Genomic DNA, 22280 nt, shown 5'->3' with positions numbered 1-22280 from the left:
AGGATGGAAGGCTGAGTCAACCTTGAGCCTTGGAGAGATTCAAACCAGCAGAAATTGCAGGCAGCTGTGTTAATAACAGGGTGCGTAAACCACTGTACTAACAAGTTGGTTGAGGGGGAACTATCTTCATTTTACCAGGCATATCATTAAAATAAGGCCATATCCTAGTTGTTGCTATGAGTGTTTGGGCATAAATCATTCACCACTAGACTATTTATATGAGCAATTGCATCTACGGGCTTGGAGTGAGGTAAAGAAAGACAACTGCTTAGGCAGACGTCGAATTGCCAATCTGGGCGCAGAAACCTAGCATAAGAGATCACCTTGTGGGGGAGATGGGTGGCATAAAAAGTTAATAAATAAACAAAGAGGGAAGGGACAGTCAGAGGAAGAATCTGCAGTTGAAGATGCAGCAGGAGGAAACAGAGCAAGCAAAGGAGAGATCTGATAGAGGGGGGAAGAGCAGTAACTTTTGAAGCAAGAGTTACTTTCCCTCTTCCTATCCCCAGCCCCACTCCCACCCCCAGCCCACAGCAACAAGCAACAAACTTAAATGAAAATGCTGAAACAAACTGCATGAGTCAAAGAGGAAAGGGGTGAAACACAGGAAAGTCTTTAAAAAATGTTGGGAGCTGCCTGTGCAGAATTCTATATGTACAGTTTATTAAGGCAAGGTCACTTTATTTGATGCAAATGTCTAGTTTTTTTTTTTTTTTAACTCCAAAGCTGAGTGGCTTTTTAGAGAGGTTCCTGTTCCTTTTTCCCATCACTTCCTCAATGATGCACTACACTGTTATAATGATAATGTCATGTTTTATATTTATAGTTTCTGTTTGATGTCCTGATTACTTTTTACAGGAAAGTAAATTTAATTAATAAGTCAAGTCAAGTAAAATTTAATCAAGAGCCGTGGTGGTGCAGCTGTTAGAATGCAGTACTGTAGGCTACTTCTGCTGACTGCCGGCTGCCAGCAGTTTGGCAGTTCGAGTCTCACTGACTCAATATTGATTTAGCCAGGGGAGTTATTCAGCAGGTTCTGACAGGTTGCAGACATTTTGAGTAGTCCGGAGAACCAGCAAATACCACTTCAGGCTGGCCCCAGAGAGGGGTGGGAATGGAGATTTTGCAATATCCTTCCCCCAAGAGTGGGGAGGGAATGGGGATTTTGCAGTATCCTTCCCCTGCCACACCCAGCAAGCCACGCCCACAGAACCGGTAGTAAAAAAAAATTGAATTCCACCACTGGACTCAGCCTTCCATCTTTCTAAGGTCGGTAAAATGAGGATCCAGATTGTTGGGGGCAATATGCTGACTCTGTAAACCGCTTAGAGAGGGCTGTAAAGCACTGGGGAACGGCATATAATTCTAAGTGCTATTGCTATGGATACCTGATTTTAGTGTTTTAGGTTTTGAAACTACCCTTGATGGGACCATTTATTATTGTTAACTTTTGCTGCATGTCTGCCACCTAGTGACCCTTCAAGAAACGTATGATCAACTTCTCTGGCCGTTTAAATCCCAATAAGCAAAGTCTCCCGCTGTCACTTTAGTGCAGTGTTTCTCAACCTTGGTAGCTTGAAGATGGGTGGACTTCAACTCCCAGAATCCCCCAGCCAGCGCTGCTGGCTGGGGGATTCTGGGAGTTGAAGTCCACCCATCTTCAAGCTTCCAAGGTTGAGAAACACTGCTTTAGTGCTTTGTAGAAGAACAGCCACCAATCGTCCATCTTAACAAAATGCTCCTTGGATGTTCTTGACTAATTTTCTTTTACCTTTAAGCGCAGAAGTAGAATCTGTGCCGACTCCGTATATCTGTATCATCCTCTTGTTCCCCCTAGAATGCTAAACTGTGCAAAGTAATTGGACGATTATGGAAACGAACTAGCTGAAGTTTGGTCAGACAAACTAAACAAGCACCCTGTGGATTGCTTGGTCACCCTTGCTCGAGAGATGAAAAAAAGCAAGCAAGCAAGCAAGGGATGCTTCGTGTTATAACTCCCAACCTCAAAGCATTTAATTAGTTAATTGAATTTCCTGGCAAGCGGCAGGGTTCCTTTGGCGTCAATGAGAGACCGTAGCTAGGGCAAAGGCTACAGATGCAGGAGAAGGTGTGTTAAATGGCTCTTTAGCAGACATTAGTTCTGGGCTATTTCCAGGCTTCAACCACATGGTGAAATGAGTCCATGGCGCTTCATTCATTTTAAGATGGTTACACCGATGCAATAAAAAGTAATTGCTTACTTTATTGCCCACTCCTGTATACTTATTGTTGGGGGGTTCCTAAACGGCATTACCGCTCTATAATGATCACGGTGCATTTGAACATCTTTGCAACTCTTATTCATCTTTTTTGGGGGGACATTTGCACCATTTGGACAAGCAGAGATTGTTGGTTTCTCTCCCCCTCTCCTCCGTTTATGGAGTCTAAGTTTTCAAGCAATGTTTCCTTATTTATTTTAGCCTGAAAACAGGGGAAAAAAACCATTAATAATACATACAACAAAATATGTAAGTAAGAGAACATCTTGTGTTAAAGATTTCTGGTGCATTTGTGCTGTAAATAATCACAGAGACGGTTCAGTCGTCCCATTTCTAGTAACTTTCAGTGAATATGTAAAACCGATTTAGGTTAAATCTGATGGCTCTCTTATTGTGTCCAGTCTGATAAGCAGCCCAAGCCTTCAAGCCCAGTAACCTTTGCTCAAGGTGTTAATCTTTCAAAGATGTAAATCAGTGATCCCCAACTTTTTGGGCACCAGGGACCAGTTCCCTGGAGAGAAGTTTTTCCATGGACCAGAGGAGGCGTGATTTTGTGTGCTGCCTGCATCCTGTGGATGGGGCTTCACTTGTTTGCATGGCTCATTTCCTGGCATGCTGCACACTGGTGCCAGTCCATGGACTAGAAGTTGGAGACCCCGATGTAGAGATCTTGTCCCAATGAGATCGAGCAAACTCAGAGCCAGGGATTATTATTTTAGATACTGTTACACATGATCCCAGGTTCGGCTTATGGTCACTCACTCACACACTCATAACCAGTGGTGGGATTCAAATTTTTTTTACTACCGGTTCTGTGGTGTGGCTTGGTGGGCGTGGCATGGCTTGGTGGGCATGGTTTGGTAGGCGTGGCAGGGGAAGGATACTGTAAAATCTCCATTCCCACCCCACTCCAGGGGAAGGATACTGCAAAATCCCCATTTCCTCCCGATCAGCTGGAACTCAGGAGGCAGAGAATACATGGGGGCGGGGCCAGTCAGAGGTTGTATTTACCGGCTCTCCAAACTACTCAAAATTTCCGCTAACGGTTCTCCAGAACTGGTCAGAACCTGCCACCTCTGCTCATAGCCCTGGTCAACAACCACACTCAAGGCACTTTTAACCAAACACTGAAGCACAACACGTTCTTTGGAATACACAGAGATCCAGTGAATATAAAATAACAGCAAAATTGTATATATTTGCTCTTTTTCACAAGCGCACGCACTTTCATTCACACTCCTGTCGTTCTCGACTAGGCTGGCAGGCACTAGCCAGAGTTTGGGCCCAGTTTTTTTTCAGTGCCTTTGTAACTTTGAATAATCACAAGCGCTTTTAATTCGAAGATTACCTGTAAACTGGACTAGCAGTGCTGGTTAGAGGAGTGGGGAAAGGAGCCCAGATTGATTAAAAATAGCTTTCCAGTGTTTTGATGCTACAATGGAAGCCCCCCTCCCTTTTTTCTTTTTAGCGTGTCAGGATGTTGCATGAATACCCCAAAGGCTCACTTGTAGATGTTGCCGGCTTGGACATTGTGGTCTTAACACAATCTAAAAAAATTGAAAAAGGTTGGTGTATACCTTTAAAAAAAAAAAGCCAATGTCATCCGATGCATACAGAGATGTTTAAGTAGTTTTATAAATATATGAATAACAGGAGAGAAAATAGATGTGTGCAAAGCTTTGTACTTGGAGCATAATGAAACGTGTTAATTGTGCATCCAAAGATAAATGCATTCTAATAAGTTTATTACAAAGTGTTATTGTGCTTCATGGCGTTGGAGAGCTTTAATGAGCCCATGGGTACCTTTTCCTTTGGATTATTTACAGAGAAACTGATCCTCAACGTCCTCAGCCAGCAAACACCTCTGTCTCTCCAAGGGGACTTGCTTCCATAGCACACCTTAATTAAGGTTTGGGTGAGTACTACCTGTGTCTGCATTATGCATGACTACAGACCCAGTCTTTCAAAGTCTTTAGGTTGAAAATGCCTCTCCGTTCTCTGATGCCATTCAATATGCATGTAGGGCCTTCATCTACTTGCAGTGAACCATGTCCCAAACGTGGATACCTGGCAAGCAAATCTTTTTTTTCTGTTGAGTCTTCATTGTGTTGTCTTCATCTTATCCCAGCCCTTGAGGGAGCCAGCCTTAAGTCACCCTTAGCTGTAACCACTACCATTGTAGCCTGTTCTCTGTTATTCACACACTCTGAAAGACTTCAAATATTTGGGCTTTGTCTCTTGAATATTTAGTAGTTGAAATATTCTGTGTGTGCCTGTAATGGATATCTAATATGAACAATAATTAATGAAGCAGGATTTATAACTGTAAGAGAAAAAAAATGTACAGGTAGTTCTCGACTTACAGCAGTTTGTTTAGTGACCATTCAAAGTTATAACAGCACTGAAAAAAGTGACTTAAGACTATTTTTCACATTTCACATTTGGTCACATGATTTACATTCAGATGCTTGACAATTAGTTCATATTTATGGACGGTTGCAGTTGCCTGTGATGATGTTATGCGAGAGACCATCTCCTGCCGGTCACATCTACCCAATGCACTAAAGCAGGAAGGCAAGAAATGTTGTGGATCCCATCCAGGGGTGAAATGCTACCGGTTTACTCCGGTTCGGGTGAATCGGTAGTGATAAAAACTACCAGTTCGGGCGAATTGGTAGTAAAAAAAAGCTATCAGTTTGATTGAACCAGTAGTTTAAAAAGCTACCAGTTCAGGCAAACCGGTAGTTAGCTACAAGTTCACTAGTTAAAAAAAACTACCGGTTCCTCCGAACCGGTATTTCCAACAATCAGCTGTGCCGCGCTGTTTACCTTTGCTAGAAAGCAGGAAATCCTGCTAAATTGTGCGGCACAGCTGATCCCCCCTTGCTGTTCTACTTACCTTCCCAAGCCTCCTTTTGGTGCATACTGTGCATGTGCATGCGCACACAGTGTGCATTTGGTGCGCACTGTGTGTGCGCATCCATGGCGTGCAGCACGCATGTGCAGCCAGCGAACTGGTAGCAAACCACTTCAGATTTCATCACTGGTCCCATTCCCTAGGGCAGTGATGGTGAACCTATAGCACGCATGCCGGAAGTGGCCTGCAGAGCCATCTCTCCAGGCACGCAGAGCCATTGCCCGTTGCTCTTCCAGGTTCCAGCGTGCCAGCCAGCTGCTTTTCACATGCATGGGCGCACCAGAAACTGGAAGAGCAGCCGCCCATTGTGCATGCGCACTCCACGAAGATGATCTTTTTGTTTCCAGTGTGCGCATGCGCATTGGCCACTTGGTCTTCTGATTTCTGGTGTGCATGTGTGCATGGAGACCAGCAGTGGCAAGAGCAAAGGGCCCGTGTGCCAAAAGACGCTGAGCAGGTAGCCCAGAGCTGTCAGCCAGGACAGGAGGGCCCGGGCTTCCCTCCCTCCCCACCCAAGCGGGCTTCTTGCAACCAGTCCTCATAGTTCCGATGGAGGCTGTGTCCCTGCAGCCATTTGTGGACTTCACTTCTAGCTTCTAACAAGAAAAGTCAATGGAGAAGCTGGAAGAAAGTCACAAACAGTGATCAGGTCACATCCTCACATAATGATGGTATAGGATTTGCTTAACGATAGCAATTAAAAGTGCTGAAACTACTAAGCACCACAGTCTTATAATGTTGTACCTTATGTCCATGTCACTTAGCAGTGGAAATTCTGGCCCCAATCACTGTTAAGTGAGGACCAACTGTACAGGTAATACGTGACCAGCCCAGCACCTGGTTAGATACCTCCTACCAGGAGGCGAGTCAAAAAAACTATGGGTCTGGGAAGAAAAGCAGGAGAAAATTAAATAGATTAGAATCTCTTAGACCAACAGGGACCCAAAGTAAATAGCATTGATGATGTTACCTAGTCATGAAATGTCTGCAAGTAAACAATCAAGGTCAGAGAGCTTCAAGGGCTCCACAATTCAATCCTGAGCTACCAATATTCTCTTCTATTGAAATCCTTGACTCTTGATCTACACCCAAAGGTGTTTTTTTTTTTTTTTTCAAAAGGCAACTGGGCTTTCTTATTTTTTCCTTGAAGATGTTTCATTTCTCATCCAAGAAGCTTCTCCAGAATTAAAGAAGCTTTTTGGATGAGAAGTGAAATGTCTTCAAGGAAAAAGAAAGAAAGTCCAGTTGTCTTTTGAAAAAGCACATTTGGGACAACATTGACCTGGATGACTGAGAATCTCCGTAGACATCTTGATCTACACCCTACTGCCCTTTCTGATCAGTGGGAGCTAAAGAGTCTGTATCATTGAATTTGGACATCTAAGGGTGGGAAGTCAGGTGACTACAGCAACTTAAATCAGAGGTAGTAGAGGCAAATAAGCATTAGCCATGCGGACAGCATATTTGATGTCAATGTAGTTTTTGGCCAGTTGGGTGAATTGTGCTATGAATGGGTAATAGGGGAAGGTATGAGAGAATGTGAAAAGAGGAAAGGAACCACCAGCTTGTTCTTATTTCAAATCAAGTACTGCAGAGACAGACAGAAACCAGATCAGGTCTCTGGGTGATCGGATGGGGCTGGATGCTCTCATGAAGAGATGTCCATATTTATTTGTATATGAAGATCTGTCTTTTTTTTTTTTAAGACCAACCCTAATACTGCACATGCTCATGCTCTCTCTCTGCTCTCCTCTTCACCCACCTGTCATCTCACCCATCTCTTTGCATTGAAGAGCTGCTCTCCACTACTGTCACAAAAATGCATCCATGAATGTGCATTTGTATGGAAGAAAATGTCCTTGATCTCTTTCCAGATTTCTACATGACAGTCCAATTGCATCTCCCCGAAGCAATGCTCTTAGGAGCACTGACCCAAATAGTTCTTTGCTTTCTATTTCCAGCATGGGCAGGAATTTCAAGAACTTGCAAAAGTGTTGGCCCTTCCCTTCCCTTCCTCTTCTAAAGAAGACTCTTTTCCAAAGAGAGGGTGAGGAAAGGTCACAAGACATAATCTCCGGTGGTTTGTGTAGACACTCTTTAGCTAATGTTGAGTGGGACTTAGCAATAACTGTAGGGTGGGAGAAGGCATTCGTAGCTGCTTTAAAGGTACAGGAAGAGTTCCCAAGCCCTGAAATACAGCCAAGATCACATTCAACATTCACACAGCAATAACTCACAGAATAGCTTGTTTGGGAGAGAGAATATGAAGAGCAAAGAATCAGGATTATTCGTAAAGTTGCAGCGTAGAGGATTTATTCAAATCTATACATAAGAATCTAATCAATTAACAGCACTAAATTAGCATAAGTATATAATAATGATAATAATAATAATAATAATAATAATAATAATAATAATAATAATAACAACAACAACAACAACAACAACAATGTACTTCCTGTCAATGACTACTTCAGCTTCAACCACAACAATACACAAGCAAATAATAGATACAAACGCAAGGTAAACCGTTCCAAACTCGATTGAAGAAAATATGACTGGAATGGCAGAAGGGCATAAATAAATTTGTGTGGGCAGGGAAGAAACCACGAGTCAAACAAAAGATATTGCAAGATACTAGAGAAAGAGGTGGTCTTAAGATGCCCAATTTAAGATTGTATTATGAAGCTGCTGCCCTCTCAGCAATCACAGATTGGATAAACTTAACGGAGGAAAAGATATTGAATATTGAAGGATATGGTTTGGTTTATGGCTGGCATGCCTACCTAGTGTATGATAAGAAAGTAGATAAGACTTTTAAAAGTCATATATTAAGAAATGCTCTATTGCGTGTCTGGAAAAAGTATAAATATAAACTAAATGATAGGTTACCAATATGCACAGTACCCAGACACGCGATAGAGAACATAAATTTAGAGCAAAAGCAAGATAAGATTACATATAAGGAACTCCTTTATAAAGAAGGAGTCAGACTACAGTTAAAATCCATGGAACAATTAAAAGAAGAAGGGATTATTAAGACTTGGTTTCAATATGGACAGTTGCTGGCCAGATGGAGAGAAGATCAAAAAATTGGTATTTTGCAGCAGGATGAGAATCTGATAAAGCAAATAAGAGATGAAGGTCAAATGCACATAAAAAGGTTGTATAATGCATTATTGGAAATAGATTCAGAAACAGACTTAGTCAAGGATTGTATGATAAAATGGGCACAAAATGTAGGTGAACCAATAATGATGGAAACATGGGAAAAGATATGGGTTAGAAATGTAAGATTTACACAAGCACAAAATTTAAGGGAGAATTTTTACAAAATGTTTTATAGATGGCATTTAGACCCAAAAAAACTAGCTTGTATGTATCCAAATTTACAACCCAAGTGTTGGCGATGTGAGTGTGAAGATGCTACATATTTTCATATATGGTGGACATGTAAAAAGATTAAGGCTTTTTGGATAAAAATATGGTGGATTATTCAAAATATTTTGAAGAAAAAAATTAAATTTACACCACAATTTTTTCTGTTGGGAATAGTTACGGATTGTACTGTAATAGAGACTAAGCTGGTTTTGAACTTAATAACAGCTGCCAGGTTACTGGTGGCACAGTACTGGAAGAAGGAAGATCCACCTACTATTGAGGAATGGACATTAAAAGTTGTGCATCTGGCGGAAATGGCAAAAAATTCATCATACCTTAAAGACCATTCAAATGAGAGATATATATTGGAATGGAGAAAATGGATTGATTACATACAGAAGAAGTATCCGAATAAGAAGATTCATACCTACGAGACCGTCTTTTGCCACCAATAGCCCCCCACCGACCAGTTCATTCTCACAGGGAGGGACTACTCAGGGTACCGTCAGTCAAATTATGTCAACTGGCGACTCCCAGGGGAAGGGCCTTCTCTGTGGGGGCTCCAACCCTTTGGAATGAACTGCCCCCGGAGATACGGAATATCCCTGATCTCTGTGCTTTCCGCCGTGCCCTCAAGACCCTGATGTTCCAACAGGCAGGGCTAAACATACAAACATGCAAATGATTTTTTAAATGTTATCTAATTCTGGGTTTTATTTAATTGACCAAACTAAGTAACAATTTTAATTAGCAATTTTATGATGTTTGTGTGTCTATATTTTTCTTGACTGTACACCGCCTTGAGTCCTACGGGAGAAAGACGGTATAGAAATACAATAAATAAATAAATAAATAAATATAGCTTATGACTGAAATAATATTAAGTAGTTTATGTTTGTTTTTTCTGAGTTATAAGGAGTTAAGGACCTAGGGAGAATATGAAATGTAATAATTTGTTAGCATATTTTAGTTTTTGGTTTGTGAATGCTATACCCTGTGCTCGTTCTGGGAAGTCTAGGGAGGGGGGTGGGGGGAGGGAGGGGAAGGGAGGGTGGGCAGGGGAGGGGGGTTGAGGGGGGAAGGGTGGAGGGGTAAAAATGTTTGTATTTTTCATAAAACTTTTCAATAAAAAAAAAAGAAAAAGAAAATATGACTTCAGTAACAGAGTGGTCAATGCCTGGAATGCACTACCTGACTCTGTAGTTTCTTCCCCAAACTCCCCAAACTTTAACCTTAAACTGTCTACTGTTGACCTCACCCCATTCCTAAGAGGTCTGTAAGGGTGTGCATAAGTGCACCAGCGTGCCTACTGTCCCTGTCCTAATATTCCTTTTTTACTTACTCTTTTCATGTATTCAAATTATGTTTATACTTTTACCTGTTACCTTATATATGCTTGACAAAATAAACTTATGATTATGATTATGATAAGGGTCAACAGAATTCAGGGGGGTGGGTGGACTTTGATCTCTTGTGACAACACAAGGACTCTAAACTGATGACCCATTTAACTGTGACCCCCAGCTCTGCCTGATTTTTTTCCTACAGGAAGAGATGGCAAACAGCATGATCAGGGGAGCAAGGATATGATATCGAGCACTTATAGAAATGCAAGCATACTGAAATTCACCTGCTTGATGAAGCTAGATATGCCTGTGATGACAAAAAGCAAATCTGACTAACCTCTTCTGAAGGTAATGTTTGCACTGAAAGAAAGCAAAGAATTTGTTCAGGCTGTAGGAGAATTTTCTCAGAGATACATTTGAATTGACCAGGAAACATTGCGCTGAAGTACAATTGGTTGGTTTATTGACAGTGCTGGAGGCAAAGATAGGCTTCAAAAGGGAAGAGGTTACAGTCCTTCTTTATACATTTATGCAAGTTAGAGCACATCATGATGGATCAGCAGCAAGGCATTTGTTTAGATAAAGACCACAGCAAATATTTGAATGTAAATGTGCCTAATGAAGTCACTGTGGGACGCGGTGGCTCAGTGGCTAAGATGCTGAGCTTGTCAATCAAAAGTTTGGCAGTTCAGTGGTTCGAATCCCTAGTGCCCCATAACGGGGTGAGCTCCCATTACTTGTCCCAGCTTCTGCCAACCTCACAGTCCGAAAGCACATAAAAAATGCAAGTAGAAAAATAGGGACCACCTTTGGTGGGAAGGTAACAGCGTTCCGTGCGCCTTTGGCATTTAGTCATGCCAGCCACATGACCACGGAGACATCTTCGGACAGGGTTGGCTCTTTGGCTTTGAAACGGAGATGAGCACCGCCCCCTAGAGTCAGGAAAGACTAGCACATATGTGTGAGGGGAACCTTTACCTTTAATGAAGTCACTGAGCCAATGAAGTATATTTTGAAGTGATAAGACAGGACTACCGGGGCAGTGGAGGGTTGAAAGAACAAGGAGGCACTATTCCAGGAAGATAGTTTCTCTCTAGGGAGGAACTTGCTTTGGCTTTCTTGGAGCCCCAGGACTGCAGTTGAGGTTTAAGTGCAATGGCAGCTGGTTGAGACTGCTGAAGACTCTGGACCTCTACTTTAGGCCCAACCTGAAGTAGAAGATGAATGCTGCTGTGATTGGGATGGGTGGGGAAATAGATGAGTATGAGAAGCTGGCAGCATTTGTCAGAGGCAACCGCAGCACTGGGGCTGAAGTCTGGCCACTGGCTGTGACTGCTGAAGGCTCTGAGCTTCTACTTCAGGCCCAGCCATGGGGTTTCCACTGACAAGTACCACAGTGCAGGATCGGGATGGGGCAGCTGAGGCTTTGCACCACAGTGCAGCATTTCTCCAACCTTTGTGCAATCTGCATGGGGCCTGCCAGGGCCTCTCCTACCCCATTGAGGCACCCCATGCCCCTTACTTGGAACACCATCTACTCAACAGCCTGCAAGAACAACTTCCAACTGGAAGTGCCGTGATTGCAATTGTTAAGTGAAGTCGTCATGTAATGTCCTGCATAAGAACTGCTTCACTCAACAACCAAGATTCTGGTTCCAATTGTGATCATAAATTGAGTACTATATGTATGCAAGACTTGATTTATTGTCAGGCCCCAAAACCAAGAAGGACATGTAGTGAATCTTCCAACAATATTTCTTTATTGTTCTTCACCTACAGACAGAATCTTGCCCAACTAAAGGAAACCACATGACTTCTTTCTCTCACATAAGCTATCTGAACTGAGTTGTTGATTATTCCTCTGGGATGTACTTCTTCCCACCTTTTTACTATACCCCATCACATTTATTCACTTTAAGGCACAATCACCATATTGGTAGAGAGGTGATATGACTTACTATTTCCATTTTTCTGTCTTTGGAAGCAACTAGAACAAGTGGTTGCAATCATTATAGCTCAAGTAATTACACATTAAAACTACTACAATGGTGAAATGTTAAACATGCCCAAACCCAGTGTTTTTCTTGTCTACATTTGTAATATGAAGGATCTAAGACCACTGCATTGGTCAGTAACTGTAAAATCTGGGTACTTGTTCTATTCTGAGAATGAGTTTGCAGTTTCTACTTTACCAATATGCCAATTTGGGGATTAATAATCATGTGCTTTCTTTTTAAAAATTAAGCAAGATCTGGCCTCTTCCTCTGGTGAAACATAGTTATTTCAACAGAATACCAGAGGCAAAAAAAAAAGTCTCCAAGGTCTGTGGTTGAGATGAAAATGAAAGAAGATTCTGGAAACAACTTAGAAAGAGAAGCTACATTTTTGTAAAAAAACAGCAACAACATCTTACTTAAACAAGAACAATGAATCTTTTCTATGGCTTGATTTGGACATTATTCCATGGTGAGAACTATTGGAACTGGGGAGTAGATTAGATTTGGGTTCAGCTACCTGCAACAAAGATATATGCACGTTGGACAATTTAGCCAATGATGTGGAGCAGAGTTTCTCTCTGGTCCTTTTGGCAGATGACAAAATTGTGAAAGGAAGGCAGAAATACAAATATAGAACATTACATTCTAGGGACACCCATTTATGCTTCATGGTCAAATTGCAATAGAGAAACTACAATGTGAGATAGAAATGTATTAGAAGCTTTTGACTACAATTACATCAAGGAATTCAGGTAGGGCTGGGGGATGTTTTAGTCTACTGATCTGATGGCAGCTCATTTCAGAATACATTGAAAAATTGGTGGGTAAGCAATATACCAGTTTTCTTTCTTTCTTTCCTTCTTTCTTTCTTTCTTTCTTTCTTTCTTTCTTTCTTTCTTTCTTTCTTTCTTTCTTTCTGAATAATGCATAGCCATTTAAACACCATTCTAAGTAAATAATATAGATCCATTCTTGCTCAAACATTTTTGTGTTGGGTCAAAGGCAATAATTTTATTTTGAATTGATGTTGATGTTTCATATCCATGTTTCAATTTGTTATGTTTTCCTTAATCATCCTGTGTCTGGCAACCTTTTTCAGCCTATTTTCATACATTCTGAACCTCAAATCTGACATCATCAGGGATGTTTAAAAAGAAAAAAAAATAGCCAGAAGTCTGTGTAATAGGACAAAGAACAAACAAAAAGAAATCAAATGCTATAACAATGTCTGAACAACTAAAGATTAAGACTGTAAAAGGAAGAAATATAAAGCTGGCTTATTTGAGCAAGGTTAAAATAAGATATATTGTTACTTCTGGCTACTCTTTTTGGATTTTCTGCTGATGAAAGGACTGAAAAAATGTTTTATGGATTTATGTATAGATAAGAGATGGGATACGGGATAAAGCGATAAATGTTTGTAAGCTAAGAGAGGATGAAGAGTTACTAAATTTGTTTAAACTTATGATGAAAATTGGAAGTCACTTCTTTATATATTTCTTTTCCCTTTACTATGCTCTTACTTTTTTATTTCTTCTTTTTCCCTTGCCCTTTTTAATCTTTCTATTTTTTCCTTTCTTTCTCTAAATTTAATTTATATTAGATTTTATTATAATAATTCAAATTCTTAATAAAAGTCAACAAAAAGTTTCTAGGGGAGTGGATTAGTGAAATGAGATTGACCAAAGAAAGTCTCCAGCAGTATGATAGGCAACACAGATTATCAGCCTTTCTCTAGTGAAAAATCAATTTGTCTAAAATAAACATATTAAAATGGTAATGCATTCAGAGGAAAAATGTGCATTAACAAGACTTCATTAGAAATAGTTGCATAAAGAAGAAGAAGGACAAACTCCAATGTCAAAACAGAAGAGGGATTAGAAGAGATCCCACAGGGCTGGGCACTTTCTTGAAAGCTTCCTACTCTTCATTTGTCTTGTTTTCCAAGCTTTCCTTTTGCCCCATGCATTTCTCTCATTTTCCTGGCCCGATTTTCTCGGCTGCCTGTGAAATATCCTTCTCTAAAGAAGTTTCGTTCGCTCTTGAAATAAGATGTTAATATTTGTCCTGCTCATTTTTGGGTTTGTTTTTATTTTTATTTTTTTGCTTTCTTGCTGATTTTTTTTCAATCCCTTTTCTTGCTGAAAAGGGATTGCAGGCGGGCACTTGGTTCAGAAACTGGGGAGGCTGATTCATTTTGTCGACTACTGCATTTTAAATTGAGGGAAATCCATGATGGACTCTCTTTAAGAAAAGTGATTATATAAATCAGCTTTGACTAACATGGTGTTCTTCAGACATCTGGGATCAAATTTAATAGTTCACAAGCCTTCTTAACTTGGGGATAACTGAAGATGAACCCTTCTGAAGAGCAAACTGTTTAGGGAAGATGAGTAAATTCTTTCCTCTTTATCCAATTAATTTCATGCAGGCTACAGAAACTTAAGTGGAACTCTGGATGCACTGTATCGTTCTGGGGTCTGTGTTATTTTTATTTTATTTTTTTAGTAAAAATAGTTGTAACTGTTTTTCAGTTTGCTGGATGCTGGAGACTCCTAAAGTAGTGATTTCTCCCCATGGGGGCTCAGCGACTATCAGCTGCAAATATAGAAGAGGGGATGAAGAAGCTGTCAAGTATTGGTGCAGAGAAGAAAGATTTAGATTCTGTTCTCATAACCGCACCATCCGAACAACAGGATCAGAGAAAGAGGTGAAGCAGAATGGAATGTCCATCAAAGACAACCATGTACTTCGTGAATTCAGTGTGGTCATGGAGAACCTCACTTACAATGATGCTGGGACTTATCTATGTGGGGTGGAGAGAAAATATGACACCTGGCAGCCGGTGGAAGTAATCATTATTGCAGGTATCCTTTTGCTATAGTTATTATTTTAGGAAGAGGGCCATCATGCAACCATAGGAGGATAATGCACTGTTGTTTCTATCTAAATACTAGAACTGTGTACAGGTAATCCTTGACTTACAATCATTTTTTTAGTGACCATTCCAAACTACAATGGCACTGAAAAAGGTCACTTATGACCGTTTTTCAAATTTATGACCATCGTGGCATCCCCATGGTCACATGATCAAAATTGAACTGGCATGTGTTTATGCAGGCTGCAGGGTCCCAAGATCATGTTATCACTTTTTGCAACCATCTGACAAGCAAAGTCAATGAAGAAGCCAGATTCACTGAACAATCGTGTTAGTAACTCTACAACTGTAACATGCATTTAATAACTGTGGCAAGAAAGGTCATAAAATGGGGCAAAGCTCACTTAACAAATGTCTCGCTTCTTAGCCACAGAAATTTTTGGCTCCATTGCTGTCATAAGTCGAGGATTCTTTGTTGTTATTCATTATTGGTTTTGCTTAGATTTCAGAGAATTAGTTTCCATTTTAAACAACAACACCTGTTTAGCCTCTTAAGTATGTAGAAATAATGTAAAGATGTATAAGAGCCGTGGTGTATTAAGAAGAGTTAAGATGTATTAACAGTTGTGGTGGCACAGTGGTTAGAATACAGTACTGCAGGGTTAACTCACTGCTCACTCCAGGAGTTCAATTCTGAGCAGCTCAAGGTTGACTTCAGCCTTCCATCCTTCCAAGATCGGTAAAATGAGGACCCAGATTGTTGGGGGCAATATACTGACTCTGTAAACCGCTTAGAGAGGGCTGTAAAAGTACCATGAAACAGTATATAAGTCTAAGTGCTATTGCTAATGCTATAAAAAGTGTCTCACAACATCCCAGATGTTGCTACTTCTGTAAACTGCATTTAGGGGTATAGCCTGTTGTCCATCAGTATAATTAAAGCATGTACAGTCCAGAGGTGGGTTTCAGCAGGTTCTGACCAGTTCTGGAGAACTGGTAGTGGAAATTTTGAGTAGTTCGGAGAACAGGTAGTAAAAATTCTGACTGGCCCCGCCCCCATCTATTCTCTGCTTCCCAAGTCCCAGCTGATCGGGAGGAAATGGGGATTTTGCAGTATACTTCTCCTTGATTGGGGAGGGAATGGAGATTTTATAGTATCCTTCCTCTGCCACGCCCACCAAGCCATGCCCACCATGCCATGCCACGCCCACCAAGCCACACCCATAGAACCGGTAGTAAAAAATTTTGAAACCCACCACCAGTACAGTCTTCTTGAAAAGCAATTTGGCTAGAAACAATATCCCAACACAATTATCCTTCAAAGGTACATTTTAGATAAAATGAAAGGCTGGAGTGAATTGCCAAGGTCCTATTAGTTTCTGTCTCTACCTGCTGTCCAGAGCAATGGCATAATGTACTTCTCCAGGTTGACTTGCCTCCTTACCGGTTATCCACTACTTGAGTGAGCACAGGAGATTTCCCTGCAGGCACCTGCCATAGCAGCCACACAACATATTGACTTGAGGGTCCCCAATACAATTCCATGGGACAGCCAATTGAAAGATGAGGGTGATACCACTATACCAGGGTAAGAAGAGGATAGGAAAATCCTCAAATCCAGCAGGAGGAAGTTGCACAAGCCAGAATGACAGATCTTCTCTTGCCTCATCGTATACATCCCCCACCCACCTCAAATGTTCTTGGAGCCTTTCTGCCCCTAACTTATAACAGAGGAGCTTTTATATGCTTAAACAAAGGTAATTCCTCACTGTTTGTATTCTCTTCAATAAATGGTCTATTTTATCATGCAAGACTTGCTTTTATAACAAGGAGAGGCAAGGTTTGTTGTAACGATCTTGTAGAGAGAATTGCTTTACTGTATGTTTTTTGCTCTTTCGAATGGGACATTTGTAAATGAATAGTAATGTATAATTATAATATACATAAATATTTTAAATTAGTAGAACATTGGCCAGGTATTTTCAAAAGTGCAGCCAAGATATTGCTTAACGCATTGTAAGCCGCCCTGAGTCTCCGGAGAAGGGCGGCATATAAATCAAATTTTTTTAAAAAAAGATACATAATACAATACCTGTGATTTTCATAGATTTGGCCACAGATAGAGAGTACATCATGCTTGAACTCATGGATCATTGTGTCCTATATTTCTTAAACTGCATGTTCTAAACAACAATCTTTATTATTATCATAATATTCGAAACAACTTAAGTCCAGTTTGGTACCTCTTTTTAATAAGTACATAAATCAGGAAATGTGAACGCATTCATTTTTATCTCCTACTTTAGTATTTGACAAAATATGTTATTATCTATAGATGATGTTTCCACACCTACATCTAGAAACAAAGAAAATAAAACAGTAGAATCAAGTGAACCTCCGTTATCTCCTGAAAGGTATTCTAATTTCTTGCTTATATTTGATATTCCAAGGAAAATTCCAGATAGTTTACCAGTACGGGGGTGGGCAACTGTGGCCCTTTTACAACCTGTGGACTTCAACTCCCAGAATTCCTGAGACAGCTGTCTCAGGAATTCTGGGAGTTGAAGTCCACAGGTTGTAAAAGGGCCACAGTTGCCCACCCCCGTACCAGTAGATACTTCTTAAGTAAAACAGGATTCCAAACTATACTGTACTTTAGCAGCAACCTGATTACCTCTGGACAACCTGGCCATCATAACCAAAAGCAAAGTTGTGAAAATTCAAAACACACAAAAGGCACTCATTGATTTTCCCCTACTTGAATGCCAGGGACCACAATTAGCACCACCTTCTTTGTTCCTCCCATTCTACCAAAATATGATGCTTCATACATTTGTTTATTGCTTTGCTGAATCTTTAAATTCTACTCTCCACTTGCGGTGCCCAGCAGCTGATGCACAATTAAAATTAAATTAAAATATTTCCTAAAACTAAGAAACACTGAAGTAAAGCAGAAAATTCAAGAACTCTTATTAAAATTAGGGATCTCTAAAAATGTCTGGAATGGTATAGGGCTATAGGGTCTCCCTATATCGAGCAAGGGGTTGGACTGGAAGACCTCCAAGATTCTTTCCAACTCTATTAATTTATGTTCTAGAGCACGGGTGTCAAACCTGCGGCATCACGTTGCCGTCATGTGACATTTCGTGATGTTTTCCCTTTGCGGAGCTGGGGTGGGCGTGGCCTACGTGTGACACATCCAGCCCACAGGCCGCCAGTTTGACACCCCTGTTTTAGAGCAGGCAGCACAGAACCCATGCCTAAGCTACATTAAGCCATTTTCTGGCAGGAATTCCATAGGTAGTATGTTCTGCTAAAAGAATTCTTGTATCAACCAAAAACATTGTATCTCTAGATGGCGGAACATAAACTACAGACCCCATCCATTTTTTTAGCCTACTTTAAGGTAATAGAAACTGTCCACCATTTTATCATTACCTCTGTGATTTCACTTTCCATCTGAAGATTAGCCTGACTTCCTTGCTGAGTTGAAGGGGTAAGATAATCTAGGCAGTGCTGGCGAACTTTTTCAGCACTGAGTGCTGAAATGGGAGTGCACACACGGGGGGAGCAAACCAGAAAAGCAGATCCCTGGCACGCATGCGCAGGAGCACCAGAAACCAGAAGAGCAGTTCCCCAGTGCGCGCATGCTGAGCTCCCGGTTTCTGGCATATGCATGCATGCCGGTCACCTGATCTTCTGGTTTCTGGTGTGCATGCACACACGAAGACCAGCTGGCCAGCGTGCATGCATGTGCCGGAAACCGGAAGATCAGCCAGAAGTGGCACCTAGAGCCATCTCTCTGGGCACGCCAGCCATCGCCTGTTGCTCTTCCAGCTTCCAGTGCTTCCATGCATGCAAAGAACAGCTGGCTGTCGCACATATGTATGCCGGAACCCAGAAGAGCAACGGGCGACAGCTGGTGTGCCCAGAGAGATGGCTGTGCGTGTCACTTCCAGCACGCATACCATAGGTTCGCCGTTACTGGACTAGACCCATGGCATATCATTTGAGAACTGATATGAACAGCCCAAGGTAATTCTGTAGAGGTGTTTGCTCCATTTGAATAGGGGTTTTACATCTTCTTGGAAATCCTCCTTCCCCCAAATATGCTCTTCTATAATGCTTATATTCCAAAATTATTGCATAATTTTAATTTTCTCTGTTGTAATAGATGTTTGTAATGCTTTCTGGATTTTTTCCCTAGCTTCATGCTCCATTACTTCTCCATTTTGACTCAGAGGTTCCTGACATTTTCAAACGAACACTTGATTTTTCTCTGTTAGGCACCTTTTCTTTTATGACATTTTGTATTCACTTCATGTTATTTATTATTTATTTATTAGAATATGCACATGCGCGTGCACACACATACATATACACATAGATACATAGAGATAGATAAATAGATATCTCTGTGTGTGAGAGAGAGATAAGAGAGAGGGAGAATAGAGAGATAAGAGAGAGAGAGAATAGAGAGATAAGAGAGAGGGAGAGAGAGGGAGGGAGGGAGGGAGGGAGGGAGGGAGGGAGGGAGGGAGAGAGAGATGAGGTAGATAGAGAGATGGGGGTATTGTAGTTAGAATAGATATAATCACAATATTCAGGGCAGTTCACAGTCCATAAATACAAATAAAATAGAACCATTCATTCCTATGAAATTCCAGAATGCTACCTTACAACATTGTAATCAAACTCAAAAATAAACATTGAACTTAAAAATAAAATTAAAAATCACCACCAACCAAGTAGCCACGTAGATTCTAAACCCCCAATAGAATAAAACGTGTTGCCATATTCCTGAAAATTAATAGACTAAAGACCATCTGGTGGCAAGCTATTTTTATCAGCCACTACAACCGCCTAACTCTGGGTTCCCCCTCCACCCTTTGTGGATGGATGTGAAGCATCTCTTTCATAGTTGAACACACAGGATATATTTCTGTTTAAAGAAGAGGACACCATAAGTGACTAAGAGTTAAAACATGTGAACTTCCTAAGTCAACACCAGCACTTTGAATAACATTTGGAAACCTATTTGCAGACAATGCAGTCCCCAAAGAACAAGTACACCCTGCTTAAGCAGCTCTCAAATGTCAAAATAAGGGCAGCTGCATTTTCCACCAGCTGAAGATTTTGTATAGCTTTCTTAAGCAGCTCCGAACAGAATGTAGTAGTCCAACCTCAAAGTGATGAGGACATCACTAAGGTCTCTGGTCCAGAAAGAACCACAAGTGGCACAGTAGTTCAAGCTGGGCAAATCAGGACCGTAATATAAATCTGGTCATCAAACAGGAGCCATGACTCCAGGGAATCCCCAAGTTGTCCCCAAACCTGCTCTTTCAAGGAGAGTGCATCATTATCCAGAGTCAGCATAGAAGCTTCCAAAGAACCTACTAATTTCTGGACTAACTCCATATTGCCCAGATTTTGTTTTATCCAGCCAGTTCCTCCTCAATCACTAGGAGAAGACCTCAGAACAACTCCAATGTGGCTTGGGCTATCAATCTATAATTGGGTATCAGCAATGTATCAATGATGCCTCACCCCAAACCAACGGGGTAGATTTTTAGATGAAATTGTTTTCCAGCATTGATACACAAAGATAGACCAGGAGCATTCCTGCCAACTATCTCAGATTTTCAGAACTTAATAAGGTTTGTGGTAGAACTGCCTGCCAAATCATTAAAGTAATCTTCAAGCCCCTGCCCAAAATCAACTGGATCTATAAGGCAGCTGAGATGGACTATGCAATTGAACCTCCATCCTCACAGAAGCCAAAGATGCCAACATGTCATATGTGGAAAAGTGAATGATCTCACTTTGCAAAGGACTAATCACAATGTCCTATATTTTCAGCTCACATAATAGCTACTCTGACCAGATGCAACTTATGTCCACCTGTACAAGTTGATGGATTAGATCCATTGACGAGAATTACTTTATTCTCCTTTCATCTTTTTATCTTCATCCTCTAAGAAAGATTCTTCCTGATCTGGAGGCAGGATTGTTTTTCAGTATCTTACCTAGTAAACAAAATCTGACTTCTAGGCCCATCCAACCTGTCTGCACCATGATTCTTAGCTCTTCTTTAGAGCTATTTCCACAACCACTTAGATGACATGAATTTGATGGTGAGACATGTAGCACAATTTCTAATAATGATCATAAATTATAAGCAGAGTTATATAAAGGTAGATGGTTCTTTACACAGTCTGAGTTAAGACACGAGTGATCTGTAAAACAAAAAAAATAATATTTTGAATACAGGAGAATAATCCTACTCCTGGATAGACAATAAAGTTGTAGTTGTAGTTGTTGTTGTTGTTGTTGTTGTTGTTGTTGTTATTATTACAAACACAGCAAAATAATGGTCGATAATGGTGAAGTAAATATGGGAACTCATTTGTTCTATTTGTACTAAAAGTTCAATGTAAATTAAAAGTGAAATAAATGAGTGGCTTATCTATACTCATTTTACTTGTCATAATGAAGAACAATTTAAAATAAAATGTTGGAACTTTTCTCTGTTTAGAAATCAACGCAGAAACCTTGATTTTATCCTGCTCATCTTGAAAATATCCATCTTTTTAACTATGCTGGCTGCTATACTTTGGGTGCATATATGGTACAAGAGAGGAAAACACCCCAGTGTCCAGATTTCAGAGACAGAAGGAGCAAAAAGATAACTTATGACTTCATTTCATTCAATTGCATCATTAACTTCCAGATTTTCCAGGTATGTCAGGACAATTTGCAAGTAGCTTGAGTGTAGATCAGACAAATGTGTTTTGTGCCTCTCCAGTATTGAGATCCAATTTTGTGTAAGAAAGCTTACCTAGATTCTTAAGATTGGATAAGTTCTTCATAAATATGGGTTGTTATTCTAAACTGAGTCAGATCAGATTCCCCAGAAATGTTATCGTATCAGCCACAGCACAGACACAAGATAATTCTTTTGCCAACCATGTGTATCTATTATAGTCATTTGTGAAATCTTTTATATTGATATAAATGTAGCAAGCTACCTAGAATATTTACTGCCACCAAACTGTCAAACTGTCTGACATTATTTCCTACATAATAATAATACATACTCTAAAAACAAGCCAGTAGTCATTAATAGCCCAAGCATTCACAATCATTTATACAATTGCAGATATTTTTTTTTCATGATAAAAAATAGCTCTTGAGATGAAGGTCATAGAAACATCAAGATAATAAGGACTAAAGGCAATTATTTGGATGTTATTTCTTTAATAAAAATAATATTTTTGTTGCTTTCTAAAAGCTGTCTCTTCCTCACCTTGGAGAGAACCAAAAACCTGACCTGCTGATTTCACACCAAGAAGTTTCATGAGTGCTCTAATAATGATGGCTGTGGCCAGGATCTTCCCAACTACCTTACGAAAGACCAGGAGAGAAAAAGAAAAATGTTGGTTAATTTACATCATTCAATGGTAAATCAGCAACATAAACCAGAGAAAGTACATAGCTGAGGTT

At 40.4% G+C, this 22280-nt stretch overlaps 1 protein-coding gene across 1 annotated transcript; it reads left to right on the top strand.

Moving 5' to 3' along the window:
- The first annotated feature begins 12282 nt into the window (after positions 1 to 12282).
- Positions 12283 to 21879, top strand: LOC117663148 (CMRF35-like molecule 7). Its single transcript, XM_034413065.2, has 4 exons — positions 12283 to 12368; positions 14434 to 14766; positions 17113 to 17191; positions 21313 to 21879. The coding sequence occupies exons 1-4, from the start codon at positions 12329 to 12331 to the stop codon at positions 21464 to 21466; spliced, it is 606 nt and encodes a 201-aa protein (XP_034268956.2). The 5' UTR covers positions 12283 to 12328; the 3' UTR covers positions 21467 to 21879.
- The last annotated feature ends 401 nt before the right edge of the window (positions 21880 to 22280 follow it).

Source organism: Pantherophis guttatus, chromosome 2 (genome assembly GCF_059756535.1).
Source record: "Pantherophis guttatus breed Tessera chromosome 2, ASM5975653v1, whole genome shotgun sequence".
Taxonomy (NCBI): domain Eukaryota; kingdom Metazoa; phylum Chordata; class Lepidosauria; order Squamata; family Colubridae; genus Pantherophis; species Pantherophis guttatus.
The sequence above is the reverse complement of the archived record's forward strand: the minus strand, read 5'-3'. Positions and strand labels throughout refer to the sequence as shown.